This window comes from Apodemus sylvaticus, chromosome 19 (genome assembly GCF_947179515.1).
Source record: "Apodemus sylvaticus chromosome 19, mApoSyl1.1, whole genome shotgun sequence".
Lineage (NCBI taxonomy): Eukaryota > Metazoa > Chordata > Mammalia > Rodentia > Muridae > Apodemus > Apodemus sylvaticus.
The window spans coordinates 59,308,739-59,324,858 of NC_067490.1; the positions used below are offsets into that span (position 1 = coordinate 59,308,739).

The 16,120-nt window shown below is 35.5% G+C and overlaps 1 protein-coding gene across 1 annotated transcript; it reads right to left on the reverse strand.

Moving 5' to 3' along the window:
- Positions 1-7,521: 7,521 nt before the first annotated feature.
- On the reverse strand, positions 7,522-8,469 carry LOC127669367 (olfactory receptor 2B6-like). The gene has a single exon (XM_052163176.1). The coding sequence runs from the start codon at positions 8,467-8,469 to the stop codon at positions 7,522-7,524; it is 948 nt and encodes a 315-aa protein (XP_052019136.1).
- Between the last annotated feature and the right edge of the window lie 7,651 nt (positions 8,470-16,120).

Here is a 16,120-nt window from a genome sequence, read left to right on the forward strand (position 1 = left end):
TTTTATATTAAGGAAGCAACAAGGCTCAAATACTTTGAATTGGTACAAACTTAACTATGATGCTAGAAAATTAAGGTTATATATGCTACAACATATTGTATATGCCATTCAATTGTTTTTCAGATATACTGTTTAAGATGATAAAATAATGAGGTTCTACAGGTCTATTCAGATTAATAAAAGTTAATTTAAGATGTAGGACTAATGGCATGTCTTTGGTAACTGCTTAACACCAAGCTAATAGAAAATTTAGAAAAGTAACAACATATGTTTGATAATCAAGATTTATAAGTTTCTGAGGTCTACTCATGTTCACAGTAATAATTGTCTAGCTTTCTTTGTTTTTTTAAGTTTTAGCTATTTGGATAAATTAAGCCATACAAAAAATTCAATGGTATATAATTGTGTACTATAAAAGGATCAAAGGAGTTGCCACTCTCTCTATGGACTGTGTCTATGATTAAAAGTTTTATTTTGATACTAGAAGAGCTTCAATTAAAAATTGTTATTTTTTAGCAGGGCGTGGTGGCGCATGCCTGTAATCCCAGCACTTGGGAGGCAGAGGTAGGTGGATTTCTGAGTTCGAGGCCAGCCTGGACTACAAAGGAAGTTCCAGGACAGCCGGGGCTGCACAGAGAAACCCTGTCTCGAAAAAAAATGTTATTTTTAAGTGTAAACATAATAGATATGGAATATAAAGTCCTAGTCTTATTAAGTCCTAGACTTACTAAATTATTGTAAACTGTTAAGCATAATTAAGAAATACAAGTTAATATTGTCAGTCATCTTACAAATGAACAAATTCTGTAATATGTTAAGAACTATACTTGTAGTCGTGCTAATATAATTACTTACAGGAATAAGTCTTATTCAGTTTTCAAAGTTAAGTAACTAGAGCAAGTAATTACATGAGGTATACTTAATAGATAGATGGCCCTCAAACTCTTCAGAGATCTTCAGAAAATGACATTTATAATGTTCAATAAAAAAGTTTTTCATGAGAGAGAGATATGCTATTTCCTGGCAGTACTCCTGTTCTCCTCCAAAGAAGATAGGCACAGAAGAAAGTCCACCTGGAGTTTGTTTTTAATGTGTCAAGGCCAGCTATGGGTGAAAACCTGCCCTTCACCTTGACTGCAGCCAGAATGCTCTCCAAACTCTGAACTGCCCTACCACTTTGCAGTTGCCCCAAGGTCCTACCCTACAGGAAAGTCTACCAGATTTCTGGGCCTGGCAGCCAAAGACTGATACTACCCTGGGACTTCTGTCCAAATGACCATGGAGAAACCTAGGGTTTCTATCCAGGTAGTCGGCCAAGTCTCTGTCATTTTAAAAATTTAATATATTTCTTTTGAATCTTTGTGAATTTCACATCATATACCCTTATTCCACCCGTTGCCCAGTCCTTCCACATCTGTCCTCCACCCATGTAACCAGCCCCCAAAAAAGAAAATAAAAAAAATATAATAAAAAAAACAACCAAACAAAAACCAAAAAATTCCATCTTTCTGTGGAAGCTGCAGTGTGTGTTGGTGTGTTACACAGTATACCCTTTTGCCCAAACAGCTTTACTTGCAAATGTTCATTGGCAATGAGTCATCAGTGGTCTGGTTTGGGGCCTCTGGCTTCTGCTAACCCATGAATACTAGACCCTCACCAAGAATCCTTTCAGATTTCCTGCTGTTGTTCTAAGTCATGGAGATTCTGCAGGAACAGTTCCTTCATACACTCCAGCAGCTCATAAATGATTTAGATGTTGGGATGGGCCATCTCAAAGCCCTGGATTTGGACCAGTTTAGTAGCTGAGTTGGTCATCATGTCAGCTTTCCCACACCCACATCACTAGGGCTAGCTTTCCCTAACTCATCATGTGAAGGGTGGGGTCAGCTCTTTGTAGTCCCATAGCCATTGAGGGATAAGGACAGCTCTCCCACAACCTTGCTACCCAGGACAGATCTTCAGTGCTTCCCAGGATGGGGCTGTGGACAGCTATCTATACTGTCACAGCCAGTGAGGGATGAGATCTGCTCAGATAACCTATAGACATCAATGTGGCTTCAGACAGCAGATCAGAATGTCTGTATGGCCTTTAGTGGCAACATGGGCCAAAGATATCACAGAGATCCCTGGTGAAATGGAACCATAAACCCAGGCACGGCCCTTGGTGGCAGCATGGGCCCAGAAATCACAATAACCTCTGGTAGCAACATAAGCCTCTCACGTCAAGATGTTCCTCGAGACCTTCAAGTCTACAGTTCTGTTTCACTTCATGGTATAAAAACTGCTCTGCTTCTCTTTCTTTTCCATCTCTCCACCAAATACTTATTCATTAAAGTGGCTCCCAACCCAGGTGGTGGGTAGTCCTCTGACTGTCTTCTGGATGCCTGCCCTCTGACCATTTTTAGTAGATTCAGTATCTGCCTCTTCATGTATACAATCAGGCCACAGGCCATATTCTCCTAGAGTTACTACTAGGCCTATATACAATATACCTTGTTACCAGACTGAGAAAAGAGATAACCTCACAAAACAGATTTCAATGTAATGCTTCACTATTCCTTTATTTAAAGGAACTCTTTTTACAATGATTGCTCTCAGTATTTAACCACATGTGCCCTGTGGTAAATATCATGATAAAAAATGTATAAGGGTTATTTTAGATCTGAAAATACAAGGGCTTACATTGTGGGAACCTAAGAAAATGTTTTAGGGTCTAAGAGGGTGTTTTAATGTATGTAAATGCAAAATTTGAAAGTTAGAGGACAGGAAAGCTGAAGTGATAAGAAAGTGATTTATGGTATATAAAAAGAATGCAATATGCTTCAGATTTATTTTTCTCGCTAATAAACTGTTTTATTAAGACTACAAAAGTTCAGACTTTTAACATTATTCAGTGGAGTTCTGATAAGCTATTAACCTAGCTCTGGTAAACTACTACTACTACTACTGCTACTACTACCACTACCACAACTACTATCATTGTTACAAGCTTAAGATTGTATTTGTTTATTTATTTATTTATTTGGTTGTCTTCTAAGTATAGATTTAGAAGTGCTTCTCCTTGTGCTAAAAACCCTCTTTCTAGAGATACCTTTCTGAATAATCCTCCAGTCTTCTAGATAGAGGGGAATAGCCCCTCTTTCACAGTTTCTAGTCATACTGAAAATCAAGATCACAAGCTTTTGCCCTTTTGCTTCATGGGACGTTTTGTCCATCCTAAGCTCCCCTTAAAGAGAGTTCATGCTTTTAACACAAGATTCTACCATGACACAAAAAATGTAATTTTACTATCTTTTCTACAATGCAGATTTTAATATAAATTACAAACAATGCTCTTGGTAGCATGTCTACAACATCTCTACAGTATGAATTTCTGTACATATTACAAACAATGGTGATGCTATCACCACTGATCTCTTTATAAACATAAAACTGATCTTTATATCTAAAACTGATCTTTCTATAAGCATAAAAAATTCTTGTAATAGTAAGGGAATTTTCTTGAATCCACCTCTCATGAGTCAAATGGACTCCAGATAAGTATTTCTGTCAATCAACGGCCTGTTTCTGCCATCTGTTTATTCTTAGGGATAGGATCCTTTCCCCTTTTTCTGGTCTTAGGACTCCCCTCCACCAACTACCAGGACCATGGACCTAAGGAAAAAAAATCTGTAAATTCCTTAACTTTATCTTTTGCCCCTAATCTGTTCCAGCATCCTGCCAGGTCCAGATGTTTCCTCCAAATCTGCATTCCAGGCAGCTTTAAAGTGCTAAACCCAGATAGATGGTCCAGTCTCACAGATTGCTTTGACAAGGCCTGAACTTTTTTAAGCTCCAGATCATCACACAGAGCCTAGACAATCAGGGAATTAGCCAGCACTCCTAGGACTTGCATCTCCAAAGATGCTTTCAACCTCAGACAACAGGAAGCATTGTAAAGAGTACAGCAGCCTCATTCCTACCTCCCTTTCTATTTTCTCACCTTTTTTTAGCAAACAAAAGGGAGGAATGTTGTAAATCAGGCACTCCATCAGCCTACCTTTCAGTGACTTAGCACCAGTAGCTGACATACCTGTTGTTGTAAGATGTGGCTCATTTTCACTGTCATTGTGAGCTCCATCTTTTCCTATGTAATAGACACATCTTTACAAGGTCCCTCTAGATGTCATGCCTCTCTCATTTTCTCTATCTCCCTTTTTCTCTGCTTGCCAGTGTTCACTTCTCTTTTATGTCCCCACTCCCGCTTCTGTTTCCCCTTCCTCAGTAAACCTCTCCTGTTAGATCTGTTACATGGTGTAGTCCATGCAACATAACGTGGCACAGACCCACCAAGGTACTTTTTGCTGCGTCATCCTAACTCAGTGGGCTTGGAGAATTATAAGAATATCTCACAAACAGCAAAACATTTCTTTGGTGATTTTGTTTAGAAATTCATACTACTGTCATAACTAAATGATTATGTGTATTTCAATACAAAACAAAAGTTTTAATATTTAATGCTTGAGTTTTATCTAGACTTTAAGGAAAACCTAAGAAACTAAGGTGTAATTTTTTCATCTACTCTCAACATCAAATGGTCTCTGAGAATTAACATTGCTTGAACAATGGACATTAATACTATGCACGTTTGTTAATACAAGTTAGCTTATATTTTATGTCATATTATTGTGAATTGCACCTAATAAAAGGCAATAGTTTGTGAGAAATACTGAGATAAAAAACTTTGTAAACTTGGGATTCCTTTTCAGATTATACTTAGCTAAGGAAATGGGCTCTCCTTTTGTATAACAATGGGTCATCAAGGTTTTACAAAAGCCTTTTCTAATGCTCCAGATTCCTTTGCCTCATCAATTGGAAACACAGGAAAAGGAGAGGCTACCTTGGTGTCAGTGATAGGAAATGCAGCATTTTGTTCTTTGTTTTAGAGGGAGATGGAAATATTGCCGCAGCCCTTGTAGTGTAGCTCAATCATCCTTGTTTTATTTACTGAGCACTAATGTCTACAGCATGATACTGAGAAGCAGAAGGCTATGTGTGTGCTCTGTGAGTTAACAAATGACAGAATAAGTAAAAGATTCAAATAGGACTAATCTGCCCATCTAAAGAAAGTTTGGGTTAATCAGTGTTGCTGAAAGAAGCAACTGTAATGTATTTTTAAATAGGTTGTCTGGTAAACAAATAGAATTCATACACAAAAAGAAAAGTCTCATGGATTGTAGCATCTCAATTTACTGGAGTACTTTAATGGATATGATTTTTGCATATATTCTGTATTAGATGACATCTGCATGGTCTTAATTTCCAAATTTCCATAATTTTGGAAATATAGACCATTAATGTTTCTAATCACAAACCCATTTAATTTAAATTTCAGATTCTATACCCTAGAATATTTCCTGCACAACTTAAAACAATAACAAAAGCAAATAAACAACAAACAGTAAAACCAAAAAAAAAAAAAAAAGGATTTTTCAGAACATTTTTAAAAATTTTGTCAAGAACTTAATCTTAAACTTAGAAATAGTGACAGGGGACTGGAGAGATGGTTCAGTGGTTAAGAGAACTGACTGTTCTTTCAGAGGTCCTGAGTTCAATTCCCAGCAACCATGTGGTGGCTCACAACCATCTGTAATAGGATCTGATGTCCTCTTCTGGTCTGTCAGAAAGCAGCTAGAGTATACTCATATATTAAAAAAGTGACAGTTACATTTTAAAAAAAAGAAATAGTGACAGAAAACAAAGAAGTGATATTTATTAGGTGAATGTTTAGACATTCACACCTTATACTTTATAGTATATGATTTGTGTAAAGAAAACCTATGGATGTATACTCACAGTATGAAAATGTCACATTATTCATAATGAGCATATATGTTCATGATTTTATAAATTATCACAGAGAAATTTGTGTAGATTAATGAAATGAGAAATAACTCATTTTTCAATTAGACACAGTAAGAGCCATATTCAACTTGTAAGTCCCACGTGCCCAAGGACCAGGTAACGTCTTAGAACGCTGGGTATTGTAGTTCTTGGAAAATAGCAAAGTCATATGGGAAGTACGGTGACTGTATGGTTTTGTCTTTAAAAGCCCCTTTGATGGGGCTGGAGAGATGGCTCAGTGGTTAAGAGCAGTGACTGCTCTTCCGAAGGTCCTGAGTTCTAGTTCAATTCCTGGCAACTACATGGTGGCTCACAACCATCTGTAATGGGATCAGATGTCAGATGCCCTCTTCTGGTGTGTCTGAAGGCAGCTACAGTGTACTCAGGTTTTATACACACACACACACACACACACACACACACACACAAAGACTTATTTAAAAAAAAAAAAAAGCTCCTGTGACTTGTGTTCATTGCTACTTGCTTGGATTCCAGGGAGCAGATCTGACCAGAGTCTATCATGGTCAGTATTTAATTAAAGTTTGCTTCAAGATTGGCTCCAAATTATGGAACTTGTTTTTTTTTTCTTAATCTCAGTATTAGCAACACATCTATGATTTCTTTTACAACTTCAATTTTAAGTTTTAAATTCAATGTCCTTTTAGAAAAATTCAAAGCACTTTCAAATATTACCTGTATGCTTTCACCCCATTTCTCTGTCCCCTTTTCTCTCCCCCTCATGCACATTGAATTAAGGAAAGTGTTGCTGCACACATTTGGTGAAAAGAATGACAAAAAACTTGTCTTATACACACAACTTATACTTGTTGAAGAAATCATGTTATGATTCAATATGAGTTTTACTCCTATTAAGGTAATAATGCTGGCATTTGATGAACTCAGTTCTCCCTTACAGCTTTACCCAATATGTATTGTTAATCAGTCAAAAGCAAACAGTAATAAAATATTTAATATATTCACCAAAGGTTGTAATTTAATATTGTTCTCACAATCATACATTGAAATAAAATGAGCATGCCTTGAATGAGATAGCTTTTTTATGTGTATAAATTTCATGTGACTTAACTTTCTTCAGTTAGAACATTTTCAACATTTGTTATTCTAATTAGTGTTTCTTGTGCAAATCATCATACTGTTCTGCCTTATCTTCCAGATTAGACATTTTTAAACCACATCCTGTTTATTGAGTAACAACCCCAAATTGTGTTGGGTGTGTTATGAATTATTAGACAAGCTTTATTTCAAAATATTTTATATTTAAAATTTTGATGTACAAATTTTCTTACAGATTTTTCTTATGTACTTTAAAATGAGTGTCTTTACTGTGACTCAGAATAACAAATGTTATGGCCATCTGCTGTTGTATGAACTCTTCAGTCACAGTGCTCAGTCCTGCCTGCAGTTCAAGCATCCCTTAAGGTTATTGCCACAATGAGAGATCTATTGCACTTTTATAGTGCAGTATATGTATCACCAATAGTTGACTGTTTCCTTCTTGGCCCAGTCACTCTTAAGATCTCTGTGGCATTTGTTAGATGGTTCCCTCATGAATTCCAAGTCCAGAATTTTCTTTGAGAAGCAAATCTGTTTATTCTTGCTGCTTTGGCCTTTCTTTAGCTATTGCCTTGTCTTGACCCAAAACTCCTTTGTTAGTGCCCTCCTCAGGGCGGCCTTCACATCCTTGTTCCTCAAAGTATAGATGAATGGGTTGAGGGTAGGTGTGACAATGCCGTAGAACAGAGCCATGATCTTGCCCCTGTCATGAGAATAGCTTGAGGGAGGCTGAACATACATACTGATAGCTGTAAAGTAGAAGAGGAAGACCACTACCAAATGTGAAGCACAGGTATTAAAGGCCTTCCAGCGACTCTCAGCAGAACGGAGTTTCAGCACTGCCTGAGCAATGAACACATAGGTGCCCAGGATGAGGCTGAGAGGCACCAAGAGCAGTAAAGCTCCAAGAACGTTAAGCTCAGCTTCATTCACAGTTGTGTCAATGCAAGCTAGCTTCAAAAGGGCTGGAACTTCACAGAAGAAATGGTCTATTACTCTCTGTCCACACCTTGGGGCTACCACAGTGAGGGTGGACTGCACAAGAGAGTTTGCAAATCCACTAATCCAGGTCCCTGTGGCCATATGGATGCACCGTTTCTGGTTCATGATGATAGGATAGTGAAGGGGCTTGCAAATGGCAGCAAAGCGGTCAAAGGCCATGATGGCCAGAAGGATGCATTCAGTTGAGCCCAAGGCCAAGAAAATATAAAGCTGGGCCACACAGCCACCATAGCTAATGGTCTTTTCAGGCCCTCTAAGATTGACCAACATCTGAGGGACAGTGCTTGTAGTATAGCAGAGGTCCAGAAGAGAAAGGTTAGAGACAAAAAAGTACATGGGGCTGTCAAGCTGGGGGTCTAGGCGAGAAACCAGGATAATGGAGATATTACCAAATAAGGCAAAGATGTAGGCCACCAGAAAAATTACAAAGAGAGGTGTCTCCAGCCAAGGCCGGTCAGAAAATCCCAATAAGATGAAGTCATCTACTGAGCTCTGATTGTTGATCCACATATTACTATTAACAAGTAAAATTCTAGCTTTAACCTGTAAATACCTAATTTCAGAGATGGTCACCACTCAGCTAAGAGGAAACAATGGAAAATTAGAAGTAATACAGAGATAAGATGCCCGTTTTCTCTCTGTATAATATTGCCTTGGCATGGTTGTAGTATTGAAAGAACAGCAGTATACCTGTGGAATGTTGCTTAATTAATGGCTGGTTAATTCAGGTTAGCTATTTTCTGGATTTTGTTATATTTTCTTTTAAAATGCATCCTCAGTAATACCATTGGCTCAACATGATGTGGGCGTTTAGTAGCGACAGCATAGAATAGATTAACACAAATTTGGAGAAGACAGAGTTCCTCCAAACCACTTGAACAATGTAGCAAAGGCAGAGTGCAGTGGGTCTGTGTCTGTGTTTTAGGGCAACACATCCATCTTTCTCACAATGAGAATAAGACCAAGAATCTCATGAGACCTGGAACATTTCATAAAACCTGGGTGATAAGAAGATGTCATGCCAGGACTTCTTTTGTTCTTTCCAAGTTCTCCGGCCCATCCTATGGTGAGATAAAAAGCATCATAGAACACAGCAGAACGTTTAAGAACCTTCTTAAAATTTCAGGCCTAGGATATTTGTAGATTGTGAACATGCTGTTTAAAAATATCTCTATAAAAGACTTTTCATCTTAGAGAAACACCAGAGTTTCAAATGTTTAAATCCTTGTACAATTCTGTATCTACTTGTAATTGCTCAGTGTTATCAGCACACACAAATGTACACATTTCCCTTCAGCCTTCTTTATTCTGAAATATGACTCACTAGTTCTACTATGTCTACTACCTCAGCTGCCCCATTGAAATTCCTTTATATTATCACTTATGAAAAGTAACCTCAATGGCCAGTTATTCTAATTCTTGTCTTAAATTTGTTTTTGTTGGGCTGGGAAACAACTCAGTTGATAAAAGGCTTGCAGCCCAAGCCATATAACCCAAGGCTCATCATTGGAGCCTACATAATTAAAAAAGCAATAAGGTCACAAGTGGGGATAGTGGGCCACATCTGTAATTCCAATACTCTTCCAATAAGATGGGAGACAGGAGGATTTGCCAGAAGTTCATATGTTCATCACAGAATCAGAAAAATAAGATACCTTGCTTTAAAACAAATTTGAAGAAAAGAAATGATTCCTGAAATCCTTTATTCTTCTCCTCTCATAAGCTTTCACCTGCGAATACCCACATTCATATACAAATATATATACACACAATATACACATGCTTAAATTCATTTTTGTTTAAATCCCAATATTTGTATAAGTTTGCCCTTTGTTGAAATCCCAGACTTTCTGCTTACTAACTGTGATTTTGAGTGTCTGTTTCATGCTTCAATATTCTTCTTTAAAACAAGCATAGAAGCACTTATATAGGTAAGTGTATTAAACAATATAATGTAACTTGTAAACCTACCCCAGTTTCAGTTCTATATCAATTAACTATGGATTCTTTATTTACATGGTAGAAGTTAAAAATAGTGTGTTTGCTTTATTTTGTACCTACATACACTGTATTATAGAAATTAACAGATATCTATTAGGATGTAGTAAAAATGATATGACTGATAAATCAGTTTCAGATTCATTGACTATTATTCTGACACCTTTTTGTCCCACCCTATTATTACAATGAGACAATGAAAATCTTAAAGGCTTTCTTTAGCCGGGCCTATTTTCTAAGTCTGTGCTATTGCTCTGGTGGTAGAATGAATGACAGTGATGAATGATAGGGAGAGAGTATTTCTACAGCCAGACCTCTGTCTCTACCTATAAATCAAGTGTGATAGCATACCCCTGTAATCTCATCCTTTTGGAGACAGAAGCAAAGAATTGCAAGCTTGAAGCCTGCCTGGCCTCTCTATTGCATAATCAGGTCTAAAGAAATATCCCTATACATAGTAGCATTTCCCTACAGGGTAGTGGGCACATTCATACTACTTTTTTTTTTTTTTTGATTTGGTTTTTTCGAGACAGGGTTTCTCTGTATAGCCCTGGCTGTCCTGGAACTCACTCTGTAGACCAGGCTGGCCTCGAACTCAGAAATCCGCCTGCCTCTGCTTCCCAGAGTGCTGGGATTACAGGCATGTGCCATCACCGCCCGGCTCTTGTCTTTAATCTTAATGAGTTCCTTTGATATTTTATCTCATCTGTTTCCAGAAAAACCTTTTACTTTTTCATTCCATGCCTGAGGCATAATAAAAAATATTATGTATGTATCCTTCTACCTCTAATTATAAAATTTCTGTCATTAACCAATAAATATATTTATTTTACTTGGTAAGAATCAGTGGGCTTTGAGTGTATTACTTCATAACTTTTAGGGATTCCATTAGTTAAAACAAATCAAAGTACTTGGATATAAACTCTGTATTGCTTTTACAACCATTGAAAATTGAAATTCATCTATTTTGTAATTAAAGACAACCAGCTGTACCATTTGTATATGATGTAAGTTGGAATGTAAACGATAGCAACAATATTAATAACTTACATAGTGAAATTGCTCCAGAAATTTCCAGATGCCTATGACCATCTATGGAAAATTAAGTTGATTACTGAGACTTCTACCTTATAGAGTTTGTTCACTTTCACCACACTAATTCAAGTCCTCACTTCAAATTTGGTCCATATAATTCCACTCTTTTTCCACTTCTCACTCAGTGACTGTGTTTTAGAAGTAGTGTTTCAGAAACATATTAATTTCTTGTATTATATTCCCAAGGAGATGGGACAGACAGCATTTCCTGTAGAGTAGAAGATTATTTTAAGAATAGAGATTTATTTGGCATGAAGAAAAACCTTTATTTTTCTTTGTATTCATGACCCAAATTTTGCCTTGGGAACAAATGAAGTTTTCTCTTGGGTTGCAGATTCGGTCATGGATGGTACTCAGCATTCACATAACTTCTGTATGATTATAATCTCTAAAATGCCAACTGTAGAATATTACCTTTGTCCAGTGTGGATGAGTGCTTTGTGAAGAAGTCTGCATTCACAATATCATTTCTGAGTTTCTGAAAATTTCATACTATTTTTCTAAGCTGTAAAAGCCAAGATTCTTTCACTGTGTTTCACAGTGATTATTACATTATTTTCCCACCATTTCTCTCCAAATAAGTATAGGCTATTATTTCTGTTTATAAATGCTATTGAGTTTCTGAGATAAGCATGGGCTGTTTCCAATAATTTCAAATTACATGATTATAATTTATAATAACTGTGATTTTAATATTGTATAATATATATAATACATATGTAATATATAATCCTATATATTATATAATTATAAAATATACATATATATTTTATAATTATATAAATATATAATTTATGTAATACATGATATATTATACGTATTATATATTCTGCATAATATATGTATATTATAAATATAAAATGTTACTTATAATTATATAATATATAATGATATATTATATAATATTTGATTTTTAGTAAAATATACTGCTAATTGTTTTGAAATATGTTAGAATCTAGGATCATAATTGATGTATTTTTTCAGAGATTTTAGTAAATTGCGTACAACCACATTTTGTGGGAGAGATTTTCTCCTTGCCAATGTGAGATCCACATATATTTAATATAATAATAAAGCATTTAATATAAATATTTAATATATGATACATTCTATGTAATATATGGCATATATAATATTACATAATTATATATTGTATAAAAATAAAATTTATTATAAGTGTAATAAATTAATAACAGTAGTCATCAGTATAGTTTTTATATATGGATTACAGCACATTTCTACAGTTTTAAGTACTTGATACACTCCTAAATATTAAATATTTCTAGGAATATGGAAGAAAAATGAATAATGATAAAAGACCAATTCTTAAATCATAAGGTAGAATTGAGAGAAGAAAATGGAGAAGAAGGAACAGAGAGTGGGAGGGAAAGAATCATATGAGGACTGTACTGCTGTTGCACTGACTCAGAGAAGATGCTTAAGTCAGTATTTGTCAGGCAGAAGCACAGAGGTAGAACAAAATTATAATGAGGGAGACAGTTAAGACTAACTAAGGTAATTCAGTTGATTTGCCTTGAAAGGACTATGGGGAAGGGGAGTGGTTGCCTTATTGATATATAAGATAATTATGGTGTTTAGGGAAACTTAATTTAGAAATAAAAATATGCTGTGGTTCCTGTGAAAGGAGGAATTAAATATGCAAGATGTATCTAATTGATATCATAAAAAAAGTGTGAAAAGGAGTGGAAGGTCCTGAGGTTGGAATCTGATGTTAGGTCTTAAGGCAGGTAGCTAACCATCTCAGATGTTTAAATTGTTCTATGCTCCTCACTTTCTACACTGGCTCAGATATATGCTAACAAGCTAAATTTACTTAGATATTGCTATCTTTTTAACTTCCTGACTTGGTTATTAGATGCCCTTATTTTTAATTGTCAAATTTAAACAGCTTCGAAGTTATTGATATGTTTGGGCTTTCAGTACTAGGTAGATTTGTACACATAATTCTCTATTTTAACACCCACAAATACTGAAATGCAGAAAAGTCAATCTGGAAAGTGCTGAAAATTTTATCTACAGATATTAAATGAAGATACAAGGTTCTGAATGTAAATAGCATTAGCAGTGATGTATATTTTCATAGCCTCCTAATAAAACTGTATGAGAAGGATCTGTGGATACTATAATGCACACACACACACACACATAATGTATATACATAATATATATGTATTATGTGTATACATATATGTATATTATATATATATATAATCTTCACATATATATTATACTTTTCATGTCCATACCTGATTGGTTCTTACAATAAGCCTCTAAATAAGTATTATCATCGGTTTTTCAATTGAAGAGAAGAAACAAGTATAAAGAGAATATATCCAGCCCTTGCTCAAGTTTGTGCATGTAAATTCAAAATCAAAGATCGAATAATGTTAGGTTTCAAATCCAGTTTTCAAAGTTTTTAAAATGAAAATGTGGATGACTAGAGAGAATTAACCTTTCAGTTTAAAATTATTGTTTTATATATTTTTCCATTCCATTCCTGAGAGCTACAGCAAAATTAAATAAATGATTGGTTTGACTCACCTTCCATTTCCAGATCCCTCCTGTGTTTTCCTGGTATTGGGTCTATAGAGTTTGTGCATAATGATCAGGAATGGAAAAAAAACTGACTTGTGTCTCAGATAGAGGGTGCGGACAAGTTTCTATCTGAATCTCTTCTTTCTGACCTATGAAAAGGCCAAATTTAAGTATCCAACTCCCATTTATGGCTGTTTTCTGGCCCCACAAACCAACAGGGAGGTTTCCCCCATTTCCTTAGTTGCATCCTGTTTTAAACCTCTGAGGTTCAGCACAATTATCACCATTGTTGCCAGCATGTCCAGAAGAAAAGAACCAGAGGGACCAGACAGAAAGAAAACCCCAGAAACAAACAAGAAAAAATTAAAACAAGGGCTGGAGAGATGGCTCAGTGGTTAAGAGCACTGACTGCTCTTCCAGAGGTCCTGAGTTCAATTCCCAGCAACCACATGGTGGCTCACAACCATCTGTAATGGGATCCGACACCCTCTTCTGGTGTGTGTATTCACATAAAATAAACAAAATAAATCTCTAAAAAAATTTAAAAAATTAAAACAAAACATAAACTTTAGAGTCAGTAAGAAGAAATCAAACCACTCAAATAAGACCTGGTCAAATAAGGGAATTTCTAGATTGGAACTAGTGTGCTTACTGTTTTGAGAAAAGTAGTGCAACTTCATACAGTTGTAAAATGTTTCTAAGTATGACTATTATAAAGCGATATTTGATTATTTATAGGTTTGTGAGGACCTGGAGACTGTTCATCTTTTAAGCAAAGTTTTGAATTGTTGCCTCTTATAACCCACATAGGTCTCCTAGTCTGGCTCCTGCTCCATATTTTTACTCTCTACTTATGCACTGGACTTGATTTAGTTTTTTTTTTTCTCTCTCATTTTATGAACTGAAGTTCATGTGAAAATTCATTGTATCAAATGTGCATCTCACATCATAAAGGTGAAAAATCCCTTCCATAGAATGTGGTTGGAAGGGATATCATTTAAAAATCTCTGGAAAAATTCAGAATTAAGATCTCACATTTAACATATCTCAAAACAATAAAAATGTTAATATAGCAATGAAATAATGGAGAAAGATATCACTTAGTTCTGATATCACTAAAAACTCTGAGTCCCTAAAAGACATATGTTTTGGTAAAAGTTAAATTTCTGCAAAGATGAAGAGATGATTACCATGAAGGAAGGAGAACAAACAAAAAACAACAGATAATTACTAAGGCAAACAATCTTGTTTAACACTTAAATGAATAATAAAATATTTATTCTTATATCTAAAAATATAATTAAAGTCATAGTTGGATACAGTTTTTACTTAAATTGAAAAGAACAAAGATTTTCATTTTGTATCAAATTGGTTATATAATGTCATCTGTACAAATCTTGGAAAGCAGCTTTGGACTTTATGCCATCTGCAAATATCATAGGAATGTACATTACATCTGACACAGATTGCCATCGGTTCATGCAGAGGCATGAACATCTTCAATTCGTTATTTACATAAGCACAGAATAATGCATGTTAAATGCTCACTAATCTTGTGATTATTCCTTACATATTTACACTGTAATGCATTTATTAATTAAACATAATAAAAAAAGTTTATGGATAGAAAATTAAAATGGTCTCCAAGGTATGTACATAGTCATACACAAATGCATGCACACACACACACACACACACACACACACACACACACCACACACACACACACAATCCCACCTTAAGATAGAATGGCAAAGTAGGAAGCCTAAACAAACCAGTACTGAATAACCATATCAAATCAATGGTTAAGTGTCTTGTCAACAGCAGTCAAAGCCCATGAAAGTTTTTTCTTGTTCTGCCTACTAATGCCAGAGCCTGTGTCTTAAGTGCTACTCAAAAGTGAGATGATGTATTCACAAAATGAACAGGACTATGACACTTTCTGAACTCCTGATGATGCTCAGGGAACCATGTGAGGCATGTGTCAGCATCATTTTAGCTCTTTATTGTAGATTTTTAAACAGTGTTACAGGGCTTGGGTTCTCGGAGCAGAATGAGGAAACTCTCAAGTAAAAGCTGCATGCTTTATCTAGGAGAGTCTTGACTGACAGTATGTCAATCAGACCTAGCAGGGTGGGTATAGAAGTTCTACAGGCTTCAGATCCTGAGGCTTTGAAGGGCAAGTTTTACTTTCAAATGTTGTGACATCATAGAACCCTTACCTGGATGTGTGGACCTGGAGACTATCCATGTTTTAGATAAGGTTTTAAATTATGATTTTAGTTTCACAACACACTCTGCCTTCTAATATGGATTTTAACTTTTTCTCCTGTTTTTAAGATCACATGGTACTATTCATTGGAACATTTATATTCTTTTAAGAGAATGACAATTATCACTTCTGTTTTAATAGATCATATTTGATCAGATCTCATTTTTAGACACTCATGTGGATAACAATGAGGATGAATTGATAGAAATATTTAAAGGACGTTTGAATAGTTATAAAAGT

Bases quoted from the DNA above. Each gene is read 5' to 3' on its own strand.
- LOC127669367 (XM_052163176.1), bottom strand. From the start codon at position 8,469: ATGTGGATCAACAATCAGAGCTCAGTAGATGACTTCATCTTATTGGGA.